General features: G+C 42.2%; 1 protein-coding gene across 1 annotated transcript; it reads left to right on the forward strand.

The window, feature by feature from the left end:
- The first annotated feature begins 354 nt into the window (after nt 1-354).
- On the forward strand, nt 355-23,228 carry asmt (acetylserotonin O-methyltransferase). The gene is made up of 8 exons (XM_060826867.1): nt 355-429; nt 6,291-6,462; nt 8,295-8,424; nt 9,699-9,767; nt 13,478-13,596; nt 15,398-15,538; nt 21,408-21,530; nt 23,017-23,228. Exons 1-8 carry the CDS (start codon nt 355-357, stop codon nt 23,226-23,228), a joined length of 1,041 nt encoding a protein of 346 aa, XP_060682850.1.
- Nucleotides 23,229-24,064: the final 836 nt, after the last annotated feature.

Here is a 24,064-nt window from a genome sequence, read left to right on the forward strand (position 1 = left end):
GCTGCAAACATTCTTGGTGTCCGGTACCCTAAGATTCCGTAATCTGATCCAGACCATGAGGGGCTTGTGAAGCTCTACCATAAATACAAGTTCATTTCGTTTTCTCTTGTCGACCTGCTAGGATAAGGAGCCTAATTATCAAAGTGTTAATGTCAAAAGAGACCACGTGTAGATATAATCTCCTTAACTGATTAGAAAGACATCTGGGATTAGTCCCTCAGCAGCCAGTGAAGCAAACAGAATCATTTTGTTGTTCCTGTGAGATTAAAGTTTCTAAAAGTTACGTCGATGAGCTGCTAATTTAATGGAGAACATCCAATGCTGAAATATTGAGTTGCTGGTGCAAATTTTATAATGGAGCTATCCAAACAGGAACTTGAATATCCTCAGAAACTGTTAAGTTATATGGATGGATTTCTTATTTCTAAGGTAGGTTAAGATCCCACAGAGGTGGGAAAATAATCCATTCCCCGAGGCATTTATAGTACTGCCTGTCAATTGATCAGATTGCATTGGAGTCATATTGACTTTATGCAATTGTTGAAAATGGATGATATAAAACCAGATCTCTTGATTTGCTATCTCTGCAATCTTATTTCCGATGACTCCAAGAGAAACAAGAGCCTGAGTTTGCAAGGGAGAGGATTCTGCTTGACTGACCTTCTGAGGGACAGCTAAGGTCTGACTGCAGAAAAATATTTGGTGAAGTTTGGCATGCAGAGCTATTAACTGAGTTCAAAGCTTTGCGGATTCAGGAAAACTTGAGAATTGGCTGAAGAGTGAAAAGAGCTGGGTATCTGCTAAAGCAGTTACATAGGATATTAATCTAGGTGCCCCCAAAGAGCCAATGCACCCTTTACATCAAAGAACCAAACCCCAAAACTCAACGCCAATCGATCGGATGTGCAAATGATGAAAAGACACAGGGGGATGTGAAAATGTAAGTGACAGCTAAATTAATTAGGAAAAAACTGTGTAACTGAGCAGAAATAGCAAATGAGTAGTACTACTATATTTCCTTTTCGAAGAAAGGTTAACAGCGCATGCAATCTATGATTGATGTGATCTGGGGTGCGGCCACACTTGGTGTATTGTACACAGTTCTGTTCACCTCATAGGAAGAATGTGGAAGCTTTGGAAAGGGTTCAGAGGAGGTTTACTAGGATGTTGCCTGGTCTTATGAGGAAAGGCTGAGGAACTTGAGGCTGTTTTCGTTAGAGCGAAGGTTGAGAGATGACTTAATTCTAATGCAGAAGATAATCAGAGAGTTGTATAGGTTGGACAGTGAGAGCCTTTTTCTTCACTTTGCAATGGCTTGCACGAGGGGACATAGCTTTTAATTGAGGGGTGATAGATATAGGGCAGTTGTCAGAGGTACATTCTTTACTCAGAAAATAGTGCGGGCATGGAATGCACTACCTGCAACAGTAGTAGACTTGCCAACTTAAAGGGCATCTAAGTGGCCATAGAGTCATAGAGATATTCAACAAGGAAACAGACCCTTCAGTCCAACCTGTCCATGCCGACCAGATATCCCAACCCAATCCAGTCCCACATGCCAGCACCTGGCCCATATCCTGCCAAACCCTTCCTATTCATATACCCATCCAAATGCCTCTTAAATGTTACAGTTGTACCAGCCTCCACCACATCCTCTGGCAGCTCATTCTATACCACTCTCTGTGCAAAAATGTTGCCCCTTAAGTCTCTTTTATATCTTTCCCCTTTCACCCTAAAGCTATGCCCTCTAGTTCTGGACTCCCCAACCCCAGGGAAAAGACTTTATCCTATCCCTGCTCCTCATGATTTTGTAAACCTCTTTAAGGTCACTCCTCAGCCTCCGATGTTCCAGGGAAAACAGCCCCAGCCTGTTCAGTCTCTCTCTGTAGCTCAAATCATCCAACCCTGGCAACATCCCTGTAAATCTTTTCTGAACCCTTTCAAGTTTTACAACATATTTCCGATAGGAAGGAGACCAGAATTGCACACAATATTGCAACAGTGGCCTAACCAATGTCCTGTACAGCCGCAACATGACCTCCCAACTCCTGTACTCAATACTCTGACCAATAAAGGAAAGCATGCCAAATGCCTTCTTCACTATTACCTGCGACTCCACTTTCAAGGAGCTATGAACCTGCACTCCAAGGTCTCTTTGTTCAGCAACACTCCCTAGGACCTTACCATTAAGTGTATAAGTCCTGCTCTGATTTGCTTTCCCAAAATGCAGCATCTCGCATTTATCTAAATTAAACTCCATCTGCCACTTCTCAGCCCATTGGCCCATCTGGTCCAGATCCCGTTGTAATCTGAGGTAACCTCCTTTGCTGTCCACTACACCTCCAATTTTGGTGTAATCTGCAAACTTACTAACTGTACCTCTTATGCTCGCATACAGATCATTTATGTAAATAATAAAAAGTAGTGTACCCACCACCGATCCGTGTAGCACTCCACTGTTCACAGGCCTCCAGTCTGAAAAACAACCCTCCACCATCACCCTGCATCTTCTACCTTTGAGCCAGTTCTGTATCCAAATGGCTAGTTCTCCCTGTATTCCGTGAGATCTAACCTTGCTAACCAGTCTCCCATGAGGAACCTTGTCGAACGCCTTACTGAAGTCCACATAGATCAGATCTACTGCTCTGCCCTCATCAATCTTCTTCAAAAAACTCATTCAAGTTTGTGAGACATGATTTTCCAGGCAACAAAGCCATGTTGACTATCCCGAATCAGTCCTTGCCTTTCCAAATACATGTACATCCTGTCCCTCAGGATTCCCTCACAACTTGCCCACCACCGAGGTCAGGCTCACTGGTCTATAGTTCCCTGGCTTGTCCTTACCACCTTTCTTTAAACAGTGGCACCACGTTAGCCAATCTCCAGTCTTCTGGCACCTCACCTGTGACTATCGATGATACAGGTATTGGATAGGCATCTGGACAAGAATGGAATAGTGTAGGTTAGTTCGGCTTCAGATTGGTTTCAAGGTCGGTGCAACATCAAGGATCAAAGGGCCTGTACTGCGCTGTCATGTTCTATGTTCTATGTTCTAATGTTCTCATTGAACTGTCAAACCAAGCTGACAGGTAGCTTAAAATAAGTCTTTTTATGATATGTTTGCTAGGTTGGCTGGAGCAAAAATATTTTCTGCTTTCAAGAAGAGTTTGGATGTACTGTTCATAAATACAAGTTAGTCATGAATTAATGCTGGTAAGAATTTAGCATGAATGCGCTTTCTCAAAGAGTAGTTACAAAGTAGAATTTGTGACCTCAGAAATTAAAGGTAACAAGCGTGGATGGATTTAAGGGCCAGTTCGATGAGTACATAAAGGGGAAAGGAATAGAAGGTTTTGCAGGTCAGGTTAGATGGAGTAGCCAAAGAAGAAATTTGTGTATTTCACAAAATGCTGGCATCGGATAATTGGGCCAGTGGGCTGTTTCGCTGATGAAAGTAGCGGTAATGTCACTGGACTAGTAAACCAGACAGCTACTCTGATCCTCTGGAAACATGGGTTCAAGTCCCATCTTGGCAGATGGTGAAACTTGATCGGAACAACACAATTATGTAATTAAAAATCTATAATTAATAATCATTATCACAAAACCCCATCTGCTTCATCAATGTCTTTTTGGAAAGGAAATGTGCCACCTTATGTGGTTGGGCCAATATGTGACTCCAGATTCGCAGCAATGTAGTTGACTCTTAATTATGCTCTGGACAACAAATGCTCGCCTACCTATAAGCAAATTTTTTTTAAAAATGGTGTGAAATACACCCATACACTGAGTCTGGTTCTGATCCCTGAGAAACATTGGAACCAATGGACAGAAGAGGTCTGAGTTAATCAGAAATTGATATGCTTTTCCAGCCTTGATAAGGAATAGCAAATCAAATTTTTTATTAAAATGCATATGTTAGCGAATGATTATGAAAAATTAATTCAAAACAGATAACAGAATTGGAAAAGCAGTACAGAGTCACTTAATCTGAATGATCAACACCCTTTCTCCACCAGCAGTCCGTCACTCCCTACCATTGTATGATTGCTGCCCTCTCCATACTTTGCATCTGCTCTGATGAAGAGTCATCTGGACTTGAAACATTAGCTTGCTCTCTCTCCCCATGGATGCTGCCTGACCTCCAGCATTTTTGTTTTCAGCATGGAGTCAAATTGCAGTTTCACTGGAAAACTCAGTTGCTCAAGCAAAATGCATACTGGAAATCTAAAATTCAAACAGGAAAGGCTGAAAATACACACAAAGTCAGGCAGTAACAATGGCAAGGTCTGGATTGATGAACTAACATGCATTAATCACATGTTTCCCCCTGCAAGTTCCCCTCGAAGCTACTCACTGTCCTCACTCTGGAACATTTGACTATTCCTATGCTTTGCTGAGTCAAAAGCCTGGAATTCCCCACCTCATGGCATCGTGGATCAATCTATAGCACAGACTCTGCAATGGTTCAAGAAGGCAGCTCACCACCACCTTCTGGTGGACAATTAGGAATGGACAATAAATGCGGGCCCAGGCAGCAATACTCACGTCACAGAAGAGAAAAGAAAAAGTAAAAACTGCCTACATGTATCAATTTGGTAACAATCAGGTAATCTGGTTTCAGGAGATTCTAAGCAAGAGTACCAAGGAAAACTCTCACACGTTTTCAAATAACGCAAAGATGTTTTCTATCTTATAGAGTCATAAAGATGTACACCACAGAAACAAAAACCTTTGATCCAACTTGCTCGCACTGACCAGATTTCCTTAACTCGTCTAGTGCTGTTTGCCAAAATTTGGCCCATATCCCTCCAAACCCTTCCTGTTCATATCCCCATCCAGATGCCTTTTAAACGCTGTAATTGTACCAGCCTCTGTCACTTCCTTTGGCAGCTCATTCCATACATACACCACCCTCTGTGTGAAAAAGTTGCCCCTTACCTCCCTTTTCTACCTTTCCCCTCTCACTTCAAATATATGCCTTCCAGATTTAGACTCCCCTACCGTCAAGGAAAGATCTTGTTCACCCTATCCTTGCCCCTCATGATTTTATAAACCTATATAAGGTCATCCCTCAGACTGCGACGCTCCAGGAAAAACAGCCCCAGCCTATTCCACCTCTCCCTATAGCTCAAATCCTCCAATCCTGGCTGCGTTCTTGTAAATCTTTTCTGAACACTTTCAAGTTTAACAACATCTTTCCTCTCGCAGGGAGACCAGAACTGAATGCAGTATTCTAAAAGTAGCCTCTCTAATGTCCTGTACAGCCACAACATGATGTCCCAACTCCTGTACTCAATACACTGATTAATGAAGGAAAGTGTGCCAAACCCTTTCTTCATCACCCTATCTACCTACAGCTCCACTTTCAGGTAGTTCATCCATTCAGAAATACCAAAAGAACGATGCTCCCCAAGATCTCTTTATTCGGCAGTACTTCCCAAGGCCTTTCCATTAACTGTGTTAGTCCTGCTCTGGTTTACCTTATAAAAATGCAACACCTCGCATTTATCTAAATTAAACTGCACCTGCCACACCTCAGTCCATTGGTCCATCTATTCAATGCCTTGTTGTACTCTGAAATTACCTCCTTCACTGTCCATTACACCACCAATTTTACTGTCATTAGCAAAATTATTAATCATACCGCCTATATTCACAACCAAATCATTTTTATAAATGATAAAAAACAGTTGACCCAGCAACAAACTCTGCAGCACACTACTGGTCACAGGTCTCCAGTTCAAAACAAACCCTCCACCGCTATCCTGTATCTCCTACGTTCAAGTCAATTTTGTATCTAATTAAATATCACACAACACTGGATTATAGTCCAACAGGTTTAATTGGAAGCACTAGCTTTAGGAGCGATGCTCCTTCATCAGGTGATTGTGGAGGGCTCAATTGTAACACAGAATTTATAGCAAAAATTTGCAGTGTGATGTAAATAAATTCTGTTACGATCGAGCCCTTCACAATCACCTGATGAAGGAGCGTCGCTCCAAAAGCTAGTGCTTCCAATTAAACCTGTTGGACTATAACCTGGTGTTGTGTGATTTTTAAGTTTGTACACCCCAACACCGGCATCTCCAAATCATGACTTGTATCTAATTGGATGTTTACCCCAGATCCCATGTGATCTAATCTTGCTAACCAGTCTACCATGCAGACACAGCCTCCATTTTATTGCTAGTTTGGAAGAAAAGTATTAAATGCAGAGCACAAGAGGTTAGGGATGAAACTAACTGACACTCTGCTGTCACCCACCTCCAAACCAATTCTGTTTGTAGACTATGTTTACTGCCTGTGAGCTGGGAGTATTTGATCTGCTGGAGAATGGAGAGGCACTCTCTTCCAAAGCGGTGGCAGAGAGGCTTGGCACTAGTGCTGATGGCATGGACAGACTCCTCACTGCTTGTGTTGGACTACAGCTACTGCAAGTCAAAGGGCACCAAGGTGAAGGTAATCGCATACTTTTTAGTGACCGATTTATTTTGAGTATGTTTACTTGTTTGTGTACTTGAGTAAGTGTGCATCTAAAGTCCCAGGATTAACAATTTATAGGACACTTGTTTGTATTTAGAGCAGTGCAAGTATGTTTAATTTAAAATGAGCTCCTCTTGTGCATTCTGTACATGGTATGACCCTCTTGTCACATGTTCCTGTCAGTGCTTTTCTTTTAATTCATTTTGTGGCATGTGAGTGTCCCTGGCTGAGTCAGTATTTATTGCCCGTCCCTAGCTGCCCTTGGAAAGGTGATAATGAGCTGCCTTCTTGAATCGCTGTAGTACACATCCTTAACCCACAATGCCAATGGGAGGGTATTGCAGGATTTTGACCCAGTGACAGTGAAGGAACAGCGATGTATTTCCAAGTTTGGATGGTGAGTGGTTTGGAGGGGCACTTGAAGGTGGTGGTGTTCCCATGCATCTGCTGACCTTGTCCTTCTAAATGGAAATGGTCGTGGGTTTGGAAGGTACTGTCTGAGAATCTTTGGTGAACTTCTGCAGTGCACTGCCAATGAGCATCAGTGGTGGAGGGAGTGGATGCTTGTGAATGTGTGGTGACAATCAAGCATGCTGTTTTTGTCTGGATGGTGTCAAGATCCTTGATTGTTGTTGGAGCTGCAGTCATCCAGGCAAGTGGGGAGCATTCCATTACACTACTGACTTGTGCCTCTGACCTGCTCCTGTAGCTACTGGGTTCATGTGGTGAGTCCAGCTGAGTTTCTGGTCAATGATAACCCCCAGGATGTTGATAGTGGGGTTTTCAGTGCTGTTTTAATAAGGAATTTTTACTTTCAGAGGATGGTGAATCTGTGGAATTCCTCACTGCAGAGGGTGGTGAGGTCAGGTCATTATGTATATTCAAGGTTGAGAGAGACCTACTTTTAATCATTAAGGGAACTGAGTTATAGGAGCAAAACAGGAAAGTAGATTTGAGGATTATCAGATCTGTGGAATAGTAGAGTAGACTCAGTGGGCTGAATGGCCTAACTCTGGCAAAAGTGAGGACTGAAAATCAGAGTCGAGGGTGTAATGCTGGAAAAGCACAACAGATCAGGCAGTATCCGAGGAGCAGGAAAATCAACGTTCCGTTGATTTGCCCACTCCTTGGATGCTGCCTGACCTTCTGTGCTTTTTCAGTACCACACTTGCCCTAATTCTACTCCTACATGTTGTGGTCTTGTGGTCTCAGTTATTAATTAAAGGTTAAATTCAATGTAATTTGTTTCTTAATGCTTCCTGGAAAGCCTAGCTCCTCAATTCGAGGGCAACAAAAGCCCACTCCAACCAAGAATTCTTTTCATAAGTCTAACTGATTCTCACTCTCAGAGATGCCACCGTCTTTCACAGAATCAGTTGTTTGAGTGGAAGAAGAATGTGATAATGCTTTGAACCCAACCTCATGAAAAGTTTCCTAACTGTAAGAAGTGAGCAATTGCCCATTTCTCCCCTGCCCCAGGTGATCTTGCTTTCTCCTTCTGTATCTTGTCCTGTTGCTGTTTAGAGAGTACCCTATCTGTCTTTATCACAGATTATATCAATAGTATTTGTTTTGTTTACTCACCAAGGGAGCATTGATTAATACCAGAATGGGTATCACTTAAAGATCCCGTAATAGTACAGAATGCATGATAGTTAATATATTCATCTTGGACAGAATTGGAACGTAATTTGCTAGAATTAAAGTAAATAAATCTATCTAAAAAAGAAATTTGAGTGTTTGTAAGTCAAGTACCACACAGGAAAGTGATTATGAATAAATATGATCATTTATTCTTCAATTCACAGTATTGTACAGTAATACAGATCTGTCACAAATCTACCTGACCAAGGCGAGTCCCAGAACACTGTACTATTCAATGGCCTACTATTCACAGACTATCTACCATTGCTTTGCCTTCCTGAGTGATGCTGTCAGGTGAGAGAGACTTTGTTTTTAGCTTTGTGTGTTCATTAAAGGTACCTTTGCCATTACAGTTTAGGTTTGTATTTTAAGACACATTGAAACTTTAGTGGATTTTGCATTGAGCATTGCAGTAGCTAATCACAGTTAGGCTGGCAGATAGGTAACTGACCGCTCCAGTAATGTGTTTGCCAACAGAGAGGGGAAACAGTTCATGTTGTTCTCACACATCCCTTTGTAATCGGCTCAGTTTGGGAAATGGTGGAGGTGTAGCTGGGGGTGACACATTCACTTTTTCAGAGAAGGAGTTGGTGAGAGAGATGATAAAACACATGGTAACCCCAAAAGAGGAAAGGTTTAGATTGCATCAAAGTCATTTCTGCCTTAGGAACAAAGCTTATTGCAGTGTTAGAATAGAAACAGAAATACTCAGCAAGTTTGGCAGCATCTGTGGAGATCTCCGCCTCAATAGTAAGGGATCTCTTAATGAATGGAAGAAGATGCACTAGTCACAAGACCTCCCCAATCTGTACTGTACATGCAGCCCAAAAGAGAAGGGACCCTTCAGTGATTTCTATCAGATCAATGAAAGATATTAAAAGGAGGTGGGGTAGGAGAGCCTTCCCAAATGTATCCTGGAGGTCTGAAGATAATCATCGCAAAGATTTTCCAGACATTTCACTTCATTCCTGGATTCATGGAGGCCCAGAAGGTGAGCTGCTGAGCATTTCCAGCATTTCCCTGGTTTTGCTTCAAATTCCCAGCGTCCACAGTATTTGGCCTTTGTTTTTGTACAGTGTGCCACACTCTCACTGAATTCTGCCCAAGGATGCAACCTCCATTAAGCTCAGCCATGCTCGCCCAGAACCAGCTGGTAACATGTAGGGCAGCACAGAATGGCAATGCCTCACGAAGATGAAGCCACACTTCTTTTCTCACCCGACCAATGGTCACGATCTACGTACGAGCTGTTTAAATGGATGCTGGCAGCACATGTGATGGCAGTTGGCAAAAAATTGGTGGATCCAGAGTTGAACAGCAAAAAGAAAAATTGCTGGGCTAGGAAATGATAGGGAAGGGGAATGGCACCAATTGGATAGATCTTTCATTGAGTTACCCCAGGCATGATGGACCAAATGGCCATCTTCTGTGCAGTAAGACTCTATGGTTGTACATCCCAAAAGAAACTGTTGGACTTCACCAAATCTAATACTTTATTGTCTTATTAAAGAGTTATCTTACATTCTATATTTCTGCAGTATAATTTCTCTTTCAATATTTCACTTCAGGGAAGGGAAGAATCAGTATGAGAGAGCGTTTGGTATTTCTCCTCAGGAGCTATTTGAAAGTCTCTATCGGTAAGTTCCTAAAACGTTCTGTGTTGCTCTTCAAACTCCTTAACAACTACAATTCAACTGTGCAAAAGGAAAAAAAGCTGAACTGTTAACAGAATGAGAAATAACTTTGCTGTCTCTTTCCTGCACTGTGCACATGTCTTTGATATGCACTGCAATTAGAGTTTTCCATGAATTAATTGCATGCTATTTTAGATCAGATAGAGTCATAGAGATGTACAGCATGGAAACAGACCCTTCGGTCCAACCTGTCCATGCTGACCAAATATCCCAAACCAAGCTAGTCCCATCTGCCAGCACCCGGCCCATATCCCTCCAAACCCTTTCTATTCATATACCCATCCAAATGCCTCTTAAATGTTGCAATTGTGTCAGCCTCCACCACTTCCTCCGGCAGCTCATTCCATACACATACCACCCTCTGCATGAAAAGATTGCCCCTTAGGTCTCTTTTATATCCTTCCCTTCTCACCCTAAACCTATGCCCTCTTGTTCTGGACTCCCCCACACCAGGAAAAAGACTTTTTATCTTTTCCATGCCCTTCATAATTTTGTAAACCTTTATAAGGCCACCCCTCAACCTCTGACGCTTCAGGGAAAACAGCCCCAGCCTGTTCAGCCTCTTCCTATAGCTCAAATCCTCCAACCCTGGCAACATCCTTGTAAATCTTTTCTGAACCCTTTCAAGTTTCACAGCATCTTTCCGATAGGAAGGAGACCAGAATTGCATGCAATATTCCAATAGTGGCCTAACCAATGTCCTGTACAGCCGCAACATGACCTCCCAGCTCCTGTACTCAATACTCTGACCAATAAAGGAAAGCATACCAAACGCCTTCTTCACTATCCTATCTACCTGCGATTCCACTTTCAAGGAGATATGAACCTGCACTCCAAAGTCTCTTTGTTCAGCATCACTCCCTAGGATCTTACCATTAAGTGTATAAGTCCTGCTAAGATTTGCTTTCCCAAAATGCACCACTTCACATTTATCTGAATTAAACTCCATCTGCCACTTCTCAGTCCATTGGCCCATCTGGTCAAGATCCTGTTGTAATCTGAGGTAATCCTCTTCGCTGTCCACTACATCTCTAATTTTGGTGTCATCTGCAAACTTACTAACTGTACCTCTTATGCTCGCATCCAAATAATTTATGTAAATGACAAAAAGTAGAGAACCCAGCGCCGATCCTTGTGGCACTCCACTGGTCACAGGCCTCCAGTCTGAAAAACAACCCTCCATCATCACCCTCTGTCTTCTACCTTTGAGCCAGTTCTGTATCCAAATGGCTAGTTCTCCCCGTATTCCATGAGATCTAACCTTGCTAATCAGTCTCCCATGAGGAACCTTGTCGAACGCTTTACTGAAGTCCATATAGATCACATCTGCCCTCATCAATCCACTTTGTTACTTCTTCAAAAAACTCAATCAAGTTTGTGAGACATGATTTCCCACACACAAAGCTATATTGACAATAGAACATAGAACATAGAACAATACAGCACAGAACAGGCCATTCGGCCCACGATGTTGTGCCGAACATTTGTTCTAACTTAAGCACTTATCCATGTACCTATCCAATTGCCGCTTAAAGGTCACCAATGATTCTGACTCTGCCACTCCCACAGGCAGCGCATTCCATGCCCCCACCACTCTCTGGGTAAAGACAATCCCTAATCAGTCCTGAAATATCTCAGCAAGAGGCCCAACAATCACTTCTCTAGCTTCCCACAGAGTTGTTGGGTACACCTGATCAGGTCCTGGGGATTTATCCACCTTTAACCGTTTCAAGACATCCAGCACTTCCTCCTCTGTAATCTGGACATTTTGCAAAATGTTACTATCTATTTCCCTTAAGTCTATATCTTCCATATCTTTTCAACAGTAAATACTGATGCAAAATATTCATTTAGTATCTCCCCCATTTTCTGCTACTCCACATAAAGACCACTTTGCTGATCTTTGAGGGGCCCTATTCTTTCCCTAGTTACCCTTTTGTCCTTAATATATTTGTAAAAACACTTTGGATTTTCCTTAATCTTTAGAACTGATCTCACGAAATGTTAAGTTTCTTGAAATCTGTTAAATCTTGAGTGGATCAACATAAGAAAAAGCATAAAAAACAGAAACAGGTGTAGATTACATAGTTCTCCATACAATATAGTCATAGCTAATCCATAGTTTCAAATCTACTTTCCTGCCTGCTCCACATATTCCTGGTTCTCCAAGCAATCAAACTGCCATCTATCCCACCACTGAAGGTAATCAATGATGGGGCATGTATAAACCCCTGGGGATTTCAAACATGAGTGAATAAATCTGTCCCCATGATAGTCCTAAGTAATAGACATCTTATCCTGACACTGTAATGGGTGTTTCAGATCTGATTCTTGTCAAATCCTTCAGAGTTTTGTAAGGGAATGGGGCAAAAGCAGGGGCCTGAGTTGGATGATAAGCTGTGATCATATTGTCACCTATGACTCTTCTGAAGCCCACAATATTGCCCTCACTTTAGCACTTCAAAAGCTTAAAGAAAGTTGCTGTTAATTCTCAAGTCAACTATTAATGAAGCTCTATCCTAATCTATAATTGCCAATGCATTTTTTCAGAACATCAAAACTAGGAACCGGGGTAGACAATTTAGCCCCTTGAGTCTGCTCATATTTAATATGATCATGGACTGATCTCATCTCAGCCTCAACTCCACTTTGCTGCCTGTGCCCCACAATCCTTCAGCCTGTAATGAATAAAAAAGCCTGTCCATCTCCTCCTTAAATTTGCTTAATGCCTCACCATACAACATACTTTGGGGTCATCGATTCCACAGTTCCTACTCATCTGTTTTATTCTGCCACTCCTTCGTCTAAAAGTATGACATCTCATTCTACATTAATCCACAAGAGGAAACATCCTCTCTACATCTACTTTGTCAATCCTCTTTAGCATCTTTTGAACACCATTAGATCTCCTTTCATTTTTCTAAACTCCAAAGAATATAAGCCGAAACTGCTCAAGTTTTCTTAGAAAGACAAGATTCTCATCTCCTGGAATCGATCTCGTGAACCTTCTCTGAACTGGCTTCATTGCAACTACATCCCTCTGATGTAAGGGGATTAAAATTCTACACAATACCCCATGTGTGATCAAACTAATACCTTGGACAGTTATAGCAATACTTCCCTACTTTTATGTTCTATTCTTTTAGCAATAAATGGCAAAATTCCAGTTGCCTTCTGTAGTGATTGTAATGAGGTCAGCCAAGTGGACCTTGTTGAATATGAGTTCCAATGGTCCAATCAGGGAGCCCTGGCTGACAGATAGAAACAGGAGTGATAGAAACAAACAGAGGTTCTGTTCACTGCGAGGAAGCTGAATCAGTGTCAAGGTGACTTGGTGATGGGATACCGGCCTCTGTGGACTTATTTCACCTTCCTTACGGCCAGCTGTATCTGCATACTAGTTTTCTGCGATTCATGCATGAAATATTTCAGCACAGGCTTGGAGTGCCGAAGGACCTGTTTTTCTTTGTTTTTGTAAACATTCAGATCCCTCTACATGAAAGCACTCTGAAATTTCTCTCTATTTCAATCATAAATTGCTTTTCTAGTCTCTGTTAAAATAACAGAGAGGAAGAATACTCCATAGTTGAGTCATACATGTTTACACTGATGGTGCAGAGTTGTGTCAACACACTAACATTGTGATGCCATAGATCCGAGGAGGAAATGCTAAAGTTCATGCAGCTGATGAATTCAATATGGAATATTTGTGGAAAAGCTGTGGTCATGGCCTTTGATCTTTCGATTTTTACTAACATCATTGATCTTGGCGGTAAGTATCTTTTTCAAAATGCTCTCTTTCAAGAACTTTACAACGTTTGATATTTTTATGTTTAGTTAGTTTCTTTCTCTTTTTTACTGTCCCCAAGCCCACTCATCATGGAGATTTGATTCTTAGTTAGCCCAGTCTATGACCTGCTATTGAGATTGTTTTGGTTTCCTCTCATCATCTTCTCACTTAATATGTTAATATTAACATGCTTTAAAATATTAGATGAATGTTATACATTTCACAGAGAATTTTACAAAGGGCTCACTGGCGTACATACGCACCCACTCCAGTTCCGTCCTCATCCCTCCCTACCTCTGTGATGGTTTCTAAATCACTTCACTCCCCCCAATTCTGGAAACATGTCTAACATAAATTTCAATTGCCCCACAACCCAACAGTTACCTCAACAGGTCATGTCAGAATGAGCACCAAGCATACTTAAAACTCAGGATTAGAGCATGCTAAAACAGTAAAAACAACATGCGATGTATTGAACTAAGTGATCCCACAATCAATGGATTGGATCTAGGCTCCACAGTTCTACGATGTCCAGTCGTGAATGGTGACCAATTGATGATTCATTAGAGGAAGAGGAAGCTTCAATGATTCATGTTTCCTGTGCTGACTGAGGCGGGGTGGGGTTGCGGGGGGGAGGAGCGCGGGAGCCCAGCACATCAGTGCAAAAGATAAAGCTGTGGTTAAATAAAATGAATAACAGGAAAATCAGAAATTGCTGGAGGAACTTAGCATATCTGTCAGCACCTGTGGAGAGAAAACAGAGTTAGAGTTTTCTTATTCAAGGCTAAAGCATTTGCATCTACTTTCAGCCAGAAGTGCTGAGTGGATGATCCATCTCTGCCTCCTACTGAAATCTCCAGTATCACAGAAACCAGTTTGCAGCCAATTTGATTCACTCCGTGTGATATTGAAAAACAGCTTATAGGCACTGGATGCTGTAAAGGCTATGGGCCCCAGTCCTGTTCTGGTTAGAGTACTGAAGACTTGTGCCAGAACTAGCTACTCCCCTGTCTAAGCTCTGTAGCCACAGTATCTAACTAGCTGGTTCTTTTCAGTTTCTGGTCGATGGTGCCACCAAGGATGTTGATTGTGGGGGATTCAGTGATGGTAATGCCATTGAATGACAAGGGCGGTGGTTGGATTATCTCTTGTTGGAGGTGGTCATTGCCTGGCATTTGTGTGGCACAAATGTCACTTGTCGCTTATCCGTTTGGGCCTGGACATTGTCCAGTTTGTGCTACATTTGAGCACGTGGGCTGCCCTAGTAGCTAAGGAATCACAAATAGTGTTGAGCATTGTGCAATCATCAACTAGCATTTCCACAAGTGACTTTATGATGGAGAGAAGGAGAGAAGCAACTGAAGATGATTGGGCTTTGAACATTACCCTGAGGAACTCCTGCCAGGACGTCCTGTGGCTGAGATGCCTGACCTCCAGCAAATGCAACCTTCTTCCTTTGTGCTATGTATAACTCCAGCCAGTGGAGGGAGATTTCCTCCAATTCTGCTTAACAATGTAGTGATAAATCTGTCATTCATGACCTTGATATAACTTTATTTATATAATTGCTACACCCAGGGTCCAAATGTAGTGATTAAAAGAAACCTATAAAACGACACCAATGTTTATTTTGAAGGGGTAAAGTTTGGATGGTTTTATTCTTTTCTGGATTAGTGGTGCTGGAAAAGCACAGCAGTTCAGGCAGCATCCAAGGAGCAGTAAAATCGATGTTTCAGGCAAAAGCCCTTTACCTAGTTGGTTTTATTCTTGGTCTGTTTTGCAGGATGTACTGGTGCAATAGCCAAGGAATGCAACTCTACATATCCACAGTCGAGGGTAACCATCTATGACCTTCCCAAAGTCCTCGAAATGACAAGAAAACACTTTGTGCCTCCAGATGAAAGGCGGATTGCATTTCATGAAGGTACATACAACCATAGCAATTGCTCGATGGTAATTTTTAGATTACACTGTTTATGCATTTCATGATGTCCATGGTGTAGTGACAATGGAGCTTTTGTCTCACTGTTGCTAACAGATTTTAACCAAAACAGACCCAGACATAAGGTGAGATAACACACCAATGGGGGATCTTTGGGAACCCTGGGCTGAATCTCAGGGAATTGGGAGGGATGTAAAAGGCTTGCCTACTCTTCAAAGCCTTTAACAAAGACCCCGTGCCGATTTTGAAAGCAACCTTAAGCAGGTAATGGTTGAACTTCTGCAGCTCAGGAATGGGAAATCAGGAGTTGCTTGCTAACCTCATTGACCACCAACTGAGTAGTCTCAGCAGTGCCAGAACTCAGTAGTGGCAGCTGCTGGGAACTACAAGCAGTCTCATGAAGAACACAGATACCTGACTGGGCATTTTGATAGGAAAAGGATTGAGGATCCTGGTGGGACGGTAAGGGTGAAGTTTGAGATTACGTTCCAGCATTTCCATACAGAATGTGAATCCTGTTCCACAAAGGACAACTTCCCCTCCCCACCCTCCTTTGCCTTACGAAGGACTGTTCCCTTCGTAAATCTTTGGTTTACCCCCTCAACCCCCTCAAAATCCCAGGTACTTTCCCCACAACCATAAAAGATGCAAAACCTGATGGCACACCACCCCATCACCTCCACCCAGGCCCCACATTGTCTTTCCAGGTGAGACAGAGGTTCTCCTGCCTCTCCTCCAACCTAGTTTACTCCATCCGGTGCTCCCGATGTGGTCTTCCCTATATCAGGGAGACTAAACATAAACTAATGGAATGTTTCACTGAGCATCTCAGCCGGGCCCACAGGGGCCAACCTGACCTCCTAGTCACTGCCCATCTTAATTCGCCTTCCCACTCCCTTTCTAACATGACCATCCCTGGCCTCCGCCACTGCGACAACTAATCAAATTGCAAGTTGGAGGAACAATACCTCATCTTCCTCCTGAGCAGTCTAAAGCCCAGAGGATGCAACATTTCAAATAACCTCCCTTCCCGTCCCCTGACTCCCTTCCCAGCCCTTCCCTTCCATTCCTCTGATCAACCATTCCTTCTAGCCACTAGCCAGATTCATTCCTCCCATTGACCAATCAGGTCATACCCTCTAATTATGTTCACCTATCCCTAATGCACCACCCTGCCCCCTCACCACCATTCCCACCCTCCCCACCACTTTATCTGCAACTCCCCTACCCCTACCCACAGCCCTGAAGAAGGGTTACACCTGAAATGTTGACTTCTCCACCATCTGATGCTGCCTGGCTTGCTGTGTTTTTCCAGCCTCCTGCCTGTCTACCTAAAGAACCTCATCTCTATCAGCGCACTATAACACCTTCTGCTTTTGAAGATTAAAAATCCAAAAATTAGAAGATAAAAATCCAAGTCTCCAACATTTTGAAAGATCTGTGCACTTCCACATTGTATTTTGTTATGGACCAGACTGGATCACCTCAAAATATATTACGAAGGTCACCTAGACACTAACATTTTCTTATTTCAAAGGAAATATGAAGTGCTGTGTTCCAAATGCAATTTGATTGGTCAAACTACTCGATGTTTAAGCAAAACACAATTTAATTCGAGCACTATTGTTAAAATTCAACAAGAGAATGAAGAACTTAAAAAACTTAATTTTAGTGAAAAACTTAACAGGCTAATAGAACAATACCCATTACTAATTAACTGGTCCAACCTAGTAACATTCCATAAACACAGCCTTGGCAAAAAGGCAAATTTAGAAAAATGATTTTCCTATCCAGGAGGAAAGAAAACCCAAAAGATAATTCTGAGAGTGAGTGTAGCAGCTGGGAGAGATACCCTGCCTTTCAACACTTCTGAACCCTCAGCAACAACTGCTGAAAGCTGACTAAAAATCCTGGAACTGTGAAAGCTTGATCACACCCAATTGCTCTTCTATTGTTCCAACTATTAAAAAGACCCCAAGGCCTCAAAAGTTGTATTTCTTCTCATAGACTGCTCGGCATCTGTCCTCCAATCTGCCTCTCTAAAAGGAACCAGCACAAAAAAAATCTGATAAAGCCACAGCATTGTCACAATTTCAGTTCTTCAACTGTGATTAAATAATGGACTCCATCTGGAAATGTCTTTTTAATTTTCATGGGCTGTGAATTCATCCTTGATCATTTTGAGCTGAAATTGCAGATGGCAGTTAATAGGCAACCACATTGGTGTGTCTTTGGTGTCAATTAATCAAGAATTGGCAGATTTCCTTCCCTAAAAAGGCTTGAATGAACAAGATGGGTTTTTATAACAATCGAAGGTAGTTGTCATGGTTACCATGACTGAGACGAGTGTTTACCACAAACTTGTTAGTTTATTTCCACGGTTGCTGTGATGAGAATTGAACGGATGTCTCCTGACACTGGTTTATTATTAACCTACTGACATTATCACAATGGCGCTGTCTCTCCCTTGGTACAGTCACAAACATTGATCCATTCCCTGCACCCATCCCTTGTTATGAAGTCTACATTTTAACAAGTACCTGCAGCATAAACATCAAGTCATGTTACTACTGGGTCTTTGTCTTAATCATTCAGTGGCCTGCAAGTTCATCAATTTGTATCGATCGGTGGGAGGTTATGAACAAATTGCCTTTCTCTATATTTTCTGATCTCCTAGTATGCTACTTTTAATTCAGTAAAATATGGAATATGTGTAGTAATGGTAATATTTTGTACAAATGTGACATTGGTTTTGGACCTAACCATCCTGGCAGAAACTAGGCACTTTGGCAGTTAGTATTGACCAGCTACTTTACTCACCTACTGTCCCATCTGGTTCACAACCTCTTCCATTGTAGTTCAATCTCTTGAGTAAATGACACTTTCACCTGCCTGGAGCTGCAGGACTCCCTGAATTTAGAACATTTAGACCTTCCTGCACTAACTCTCCAGTTTCAAGCCATGAGATCCCCCCCCCCCCCCCCCTCCCCACCCCACTCCCCCATTCTGTCCCCAGAAACTTGGTTCCTGCATGTATCTGGATATCACAACGTAGCATTTCTCAGGACAGTTCTCAGATCAATGTCAGCTTGGATGTTCCAAGTGCTTAAACATTATTTTCTCCCTCACTTCATTCAGATTTACAAACCAAACTCAATCTCTGGATATGGGCATCAGTGGCAAGATACAAATTTATTGACCTTTACAAACTTCTCTAAAAGAAATATCTAGAGGGAAAAATCCAGTTTTTAAAAACGTCCAGAAAATTTCAGAAATGAATGTACTGATCATACTTTTTTCATTGGGGCGTAGGGGCTTGAGGGTTGACCTAATAGAGGTTTATAAAATCATGAGGGGTATAGATAACAGAAATGTGAGGTGTCTTTCCCACAGGTGGGGGATTTCAAGACAAAGGGATACATTTTTAAACTGAGAGGAGAAAGATTTATAAAAGATGTGAAAAGCTAATATTTTACACAGAGGATTGTTCGCGTGTGGAATGAACTTTCTGAGGAAGTGATGGATGTGGATATCATTACAATGTTTAAAAGGCATTTGGATAAATGAATGAATAGGAAAGGTTTGAAGGGATATGGGCCAGAAGGTAGGAGGGACTAGTTTACTTTTGGGATTATGATCAGCATGGACTGGTTGGGTTGAAGGGTCTATTTAGATTAGATTAGATTAGATTACTTACAGTGTGGAAACAGGCCCTTCGGCCCAACAAGTCCACACCGACCCGCCGAAGCGCAACCCACCCATACCCCTACATTTACCCCTTACCTGACACTACGGGCAATTTAGCATGGCCAATTCACCTGACCCGCACATCTTTGGACTGTGGGAGGAAACCAGAGCACCCGGAGGAAACCCACGCAGACACGGGGAGAACATGCAAACTCCACACAGTCAGTCGCCTGAGTCAGGAATTGAACCCGGGTCTCAGGCGCTGTGAGACAGCAGTGCTAACCACTGTGCCACCGTGCCGCCCACCGTGCTGTATGACTCCAAGAGACTTACAACATTTCATAGGCCACAAATCCATTGACTACTGAACAGCTTCTAGAATATTACAAAGTGGGGGATATGGGTACAGTTAGAATGTTTAAAAAGCATTTAGATAAGTACGTGAATAAGAAATGTTTGGAGTGATCTGAACTAAGTGCAGCTGGGTGGGACTAGTTTAGTCTGGGATTATAGTCAGCACGGACTGGTTGAACCGAAGGGTGTGTTTTTGTGTTGTATGACTCCATGACTCTTCATTTTGAAGTATAAAAGACAAGTTGAACCGTATGTCCCTTTCACCAATTTTACTGGCTTTTCCTTCTGGGAAGCTAGTTTCCCTTTTAATGCAAAAATCTTTGTCAGGAAACATCCTCTAGAATTGCCAGTGGAAATGATTAGGGGAAAGTAGTTTCTTCTCAATCTCTCCCCTCATCTGAGGTATGGTGGCCCTCAGGCTAAATCATCACCAGGCTAATGAGAGAGCACCCTTATGATCTGGTAAGAGCATGGTGACATAATAGAGTCTAACTTGAGAATTCCATGTGTTACAGCAGCATATGATTGTGTATCTGGACTTGACTAATGGACCAAAAACAAGAGTTCAAAGCCACATTATAGCAGCTCAGGAGTTTCAATTCAGTTACTGAGAAAACAAATGGCACCGTTCCAATATAGTCGACCTCTGAAATGGTCGAACAAACCACTCAAAGGTGATCAAGAGCTTCAAGTTCTTAGAAGTAAATATCACCAACAATCCATCATGGTCCATCCATATCAATGCTACAGTCAAGAAAGCACACCATTGCCTTTACTTCCTCAGGAGACTAAGGAAATTCGACAGGTCCACAATGACTCTTAACAATTTTTATAGATGCACCACTGAAAGTATCCTATCCAGACACATCACAGCTTTTGGTATGGCAACTGCTCTACTCGAGATCGCAAGAAATTACAGAATTGTGAACGCAGCCAGTCCATCACGAAAACCAGTCTTGACTCCGTCTATACTTCCCACTGCCTCTGGGAAGCAGCCAACACCATCAAAGACCCCTCCCACCCCGGTTATGCTCTCTTCCATCCTCTTCCATCAGGCAAAAGTTTGAAAACACGTATCAACTGATTCAAGAACAGCCTCTTCCCTGCTGTTGTCAGACTTTTGAACAGACCTCTCATATTAAATTTAATATTTCTCTGCACCCACTATGTAACAATAACACTGTATTCTTCATTCTGTTCTATTGCCCTGATGTATTTATGTAAGGTATAATTTTACTGGTTAGCACGCAAAGTGGTAGCAAGGTGACTCAGTGGTTAGCACTGCTGCCTCACAGTGTCAGGGATCTGGGTTCGATTCCAGCCTCAGGCAACTGTCTGTGGTGGAGTTTGCAAATTCTCACCATATCTGTGTGCTCTGGTTTCCTTCCACAGCCCAAAGATGTGCAGGTTAGTGTGAATTGGCCATGCTAAATTGCCCATAGTGTTCCGGCATGTGTAGGTTAAGTGCACTAGTCACGGGTAAATGCAGGGGAATGGAACTGGGTGGGTTATTTTTCAGAGAGTCAGTGTGGATTTGTTGAGCCGAATAGCCTGCTTCCACATTGTAGGGATTCTATGAAAAGACTACTTTTCACTGTATCTCGGTACATGTGACAATTAAGTTAAATCAAATCAGTTATAATCAAGATAATGACTTGTTATCAATTTATCAAGGACGATTGGAAATGGGTAAGCATCAGTGAATTAAAGAAAGGAAGACAGATCATTGTAATAGCTGTATTTATTTTTTTCTAAAGGGCATCAATGGCAATATACTGTTGTCCTAATATTACAACCTTTTTAAATACAGGAGACTTCTTCAAAGATCCTATACCTGATGCTGACCTCTACATTCTTGCTAGAATAATTCATGACTGGACTGAGGACAAATGCCTGAAGCTTCTCAGCAGGGTTAACAAAGCTTGTAAACCAGGTAGGTCTACTCCGAACAATGCAGAATATTAAAGGGCACTTGAGTATATTCGATTTTTCAAGATGTGGAGGTGCCGGTGTTGGACTGGGGTGGACAAAGTTAAAAATCACACAACACCAGGTTTTGGTCCAACAGTTTTATTTGGAACTAAAAACTTTTGGAGCGCTGCTCTTTTGTCAGGTAGCTAGTGGGGCAGGTTCATAGGACACAGAATTTATAGTAAAAGATCTTCTGTGTCCTATGATCCTGCGCCAATAGCTATTGATGAAGGAACAGTTTTCCCAAAGTTTGTATTTCCAAATAAACCTGTTGGACTGTAGCCTGGTGTTATGTGATTTTTAACTTTGATTTTTCAACTCAATACAAAAACAAACAGTGCTCATTTGATGAACTTTTGGGAGCAAGTGTTTGAACTGCTGAAAACTATCACACGATCAACATCCTGGGCATGATCATTGAACAGAAGTTGAACTGGACTCACCATATAATCACAGGAGCAGGTCAGAGGCTGGGTGAACCTCAGTGGGTAACTCAATTCCTGACTCCCCGAAGCCCGTCCACCATCTACAGTTCACAGATAATGAGTTTGATGGAAAAATCTCCATTTGCCTGGATGAGAGCAGCTCCAATAACACTCAAGAAATTCAATACTATCCAAGACACGATCACACCATTGGGTGACTGTCTGTGTGGAGTTTGCACATTCTCCCTGTATCTGTGTGGGTTTCCTCCAGGTGCTGCGGTCTCCTCCTGCTGTCCAAACATTTGCAGGTTAGGTGGATGGACCATGGAAAATGCAGGGTTACAGGGTAGGGGTCGGTCTGAGTGAGATGCTCTTTGGAGGGTTGGGGTGGACTCGATGGGCTGACTGGCCTGCTTCCACATTGTAGGGATTCTGTGATTCTATGATTCTGCAAAGTAATCCATCTAACATATTCAATATTCACTCCTTCCACTATCAATGTATAGTATCAGCCATGCATACCATCTACAAGATTCACTGTAGTAACTCACCAATGCTCCCTAAACAGCACCTTCCGAATGTATGAACTCCACTGTCTATAAAGACAAGGGCAGCAACTAGACACATGGGAACACCGCCCCCTCAAGTTCCCCTCCAAGCCGCTCACCATCCTGACTTGGAAATATATCGCTGTTGCTTCAGAGTCACTGGGTCAAAATCCTGGAATTCCCAGCTTCGCAAAATACAGTACGTGGACTGCGGCAGTTCAAGGAGGTAGCTCACCAGCACCTTCTCAAGGGCAACTAGAAATGCTGGGCCAGCCAGCAATGCCCACGTGCTGTGAAGGAATGAATAAGAGAAAAGATACACAAGTTCCCATTCCTGTAGCGAATGCTCAAGCTGAAAGTCCAGGCAGGAGAATATTGGTAGGTGCAAGAGGGCTCTTTACCAATTGCACTGGAGAAAAGGATCTCTTTTCAAAAGGATGCATTAATTTTTGCGATTTATATCTCTCTGAATTAGGCAGTGGAGTATTGCTGATTGAAGCATTGCTATATGAGGACCGGAGTGGCCCTGTCACTGCCCAACTGTACTCTCTGAATATGTTGGTACAGACCGAAGGGAAAGAACGAATGGCCTCCGAGTACATCAGCCTTCTGGAATCAGCAGGATTTAAGGATGTCCAAGTCCAAAGGACAGGGAAAATTTACGATGTGATCCTAGGGAGGAAGTAAACTAGCATGTCTAATTTTCACCCTAAATATATTTCACTCTGGTTAAAGCAAAATGTGTAAATGTTCAACAGGAAGAGAGGCTATTTTCTTCAAGATTCCATCCTTTATGCTGTAAAATGTACCTCTCTATTCATGTATACCAGCTAATATAAGGATCATAATTTCACAGTTGCCATTTTCGTCAAGATATTTGTTGGTTCCCTCCACTCCGTGGGTTTATTTCCATTGGAAACCCATCTGCTCTCACTCACGTCACTGTGGTTATGTTACGGATAGGGAGTAGCTCTGCATTGCCAACTGTGACAATGCTGTGGCTTTGGAGGTTATATTTTCCTAGATGTTTTTAAAAAGAACTTGTATGGCACAGGGTTCGAGCAGTTGGGGTAATGTTAACAGCGTGGAGGATTTAGCTTTTTTTGTAACAGCCTGAACGGTTGTGGCCAGATCCAGATTCCTTTGGTATTTTTGGTATTTTGCAGTAGCATTAGCAGCTATTGGGGTCCTAACAGAGTTGGAAGCTTCAGTGGATGTCTCCTGGCTACTATTCTCTTGATGTTTTTCTCTCCTGTGTCTGAATTTTCCTTTTTGCCAAGGGATGTGTTTATGGGATGTTACTCTAGTGAAACAGTTAATTAGTAATAGTTACTGCATCTCTTATTCTGTTTGGTTTTTCCAATACAGTTAAGTTATTCTAAGTTCCTCTTTCCTTTTTTGTATTTTAACTGTAACGTTTAAATAAATGGTGTTTTGTTTAATGTTGAGTAGTTTGATCAGTCAAATTGCATCTGAATCAGACACTTACTTTTGTCTTAAAATCAGAAAATGTTAGGGTCTAG

Source organism: Hemiscyllium ocellatum, chromosome 6, assembly GCF_020745735.1.
Source record: "Hemiscyllium ocellatum isolate sHemOce1 chromosome 6, sHemOce1.pat.X.cur, whole genome shotgun sequence".
NCBI classification, from domain to species: domain Eukaryota; kingdom Metazoa; phylum Chordata; class Chondrichthyes; order Orectolobiformes; family Hemiscylliidae; genus Hemiscyllium; species Hemiscyllium ocellatum.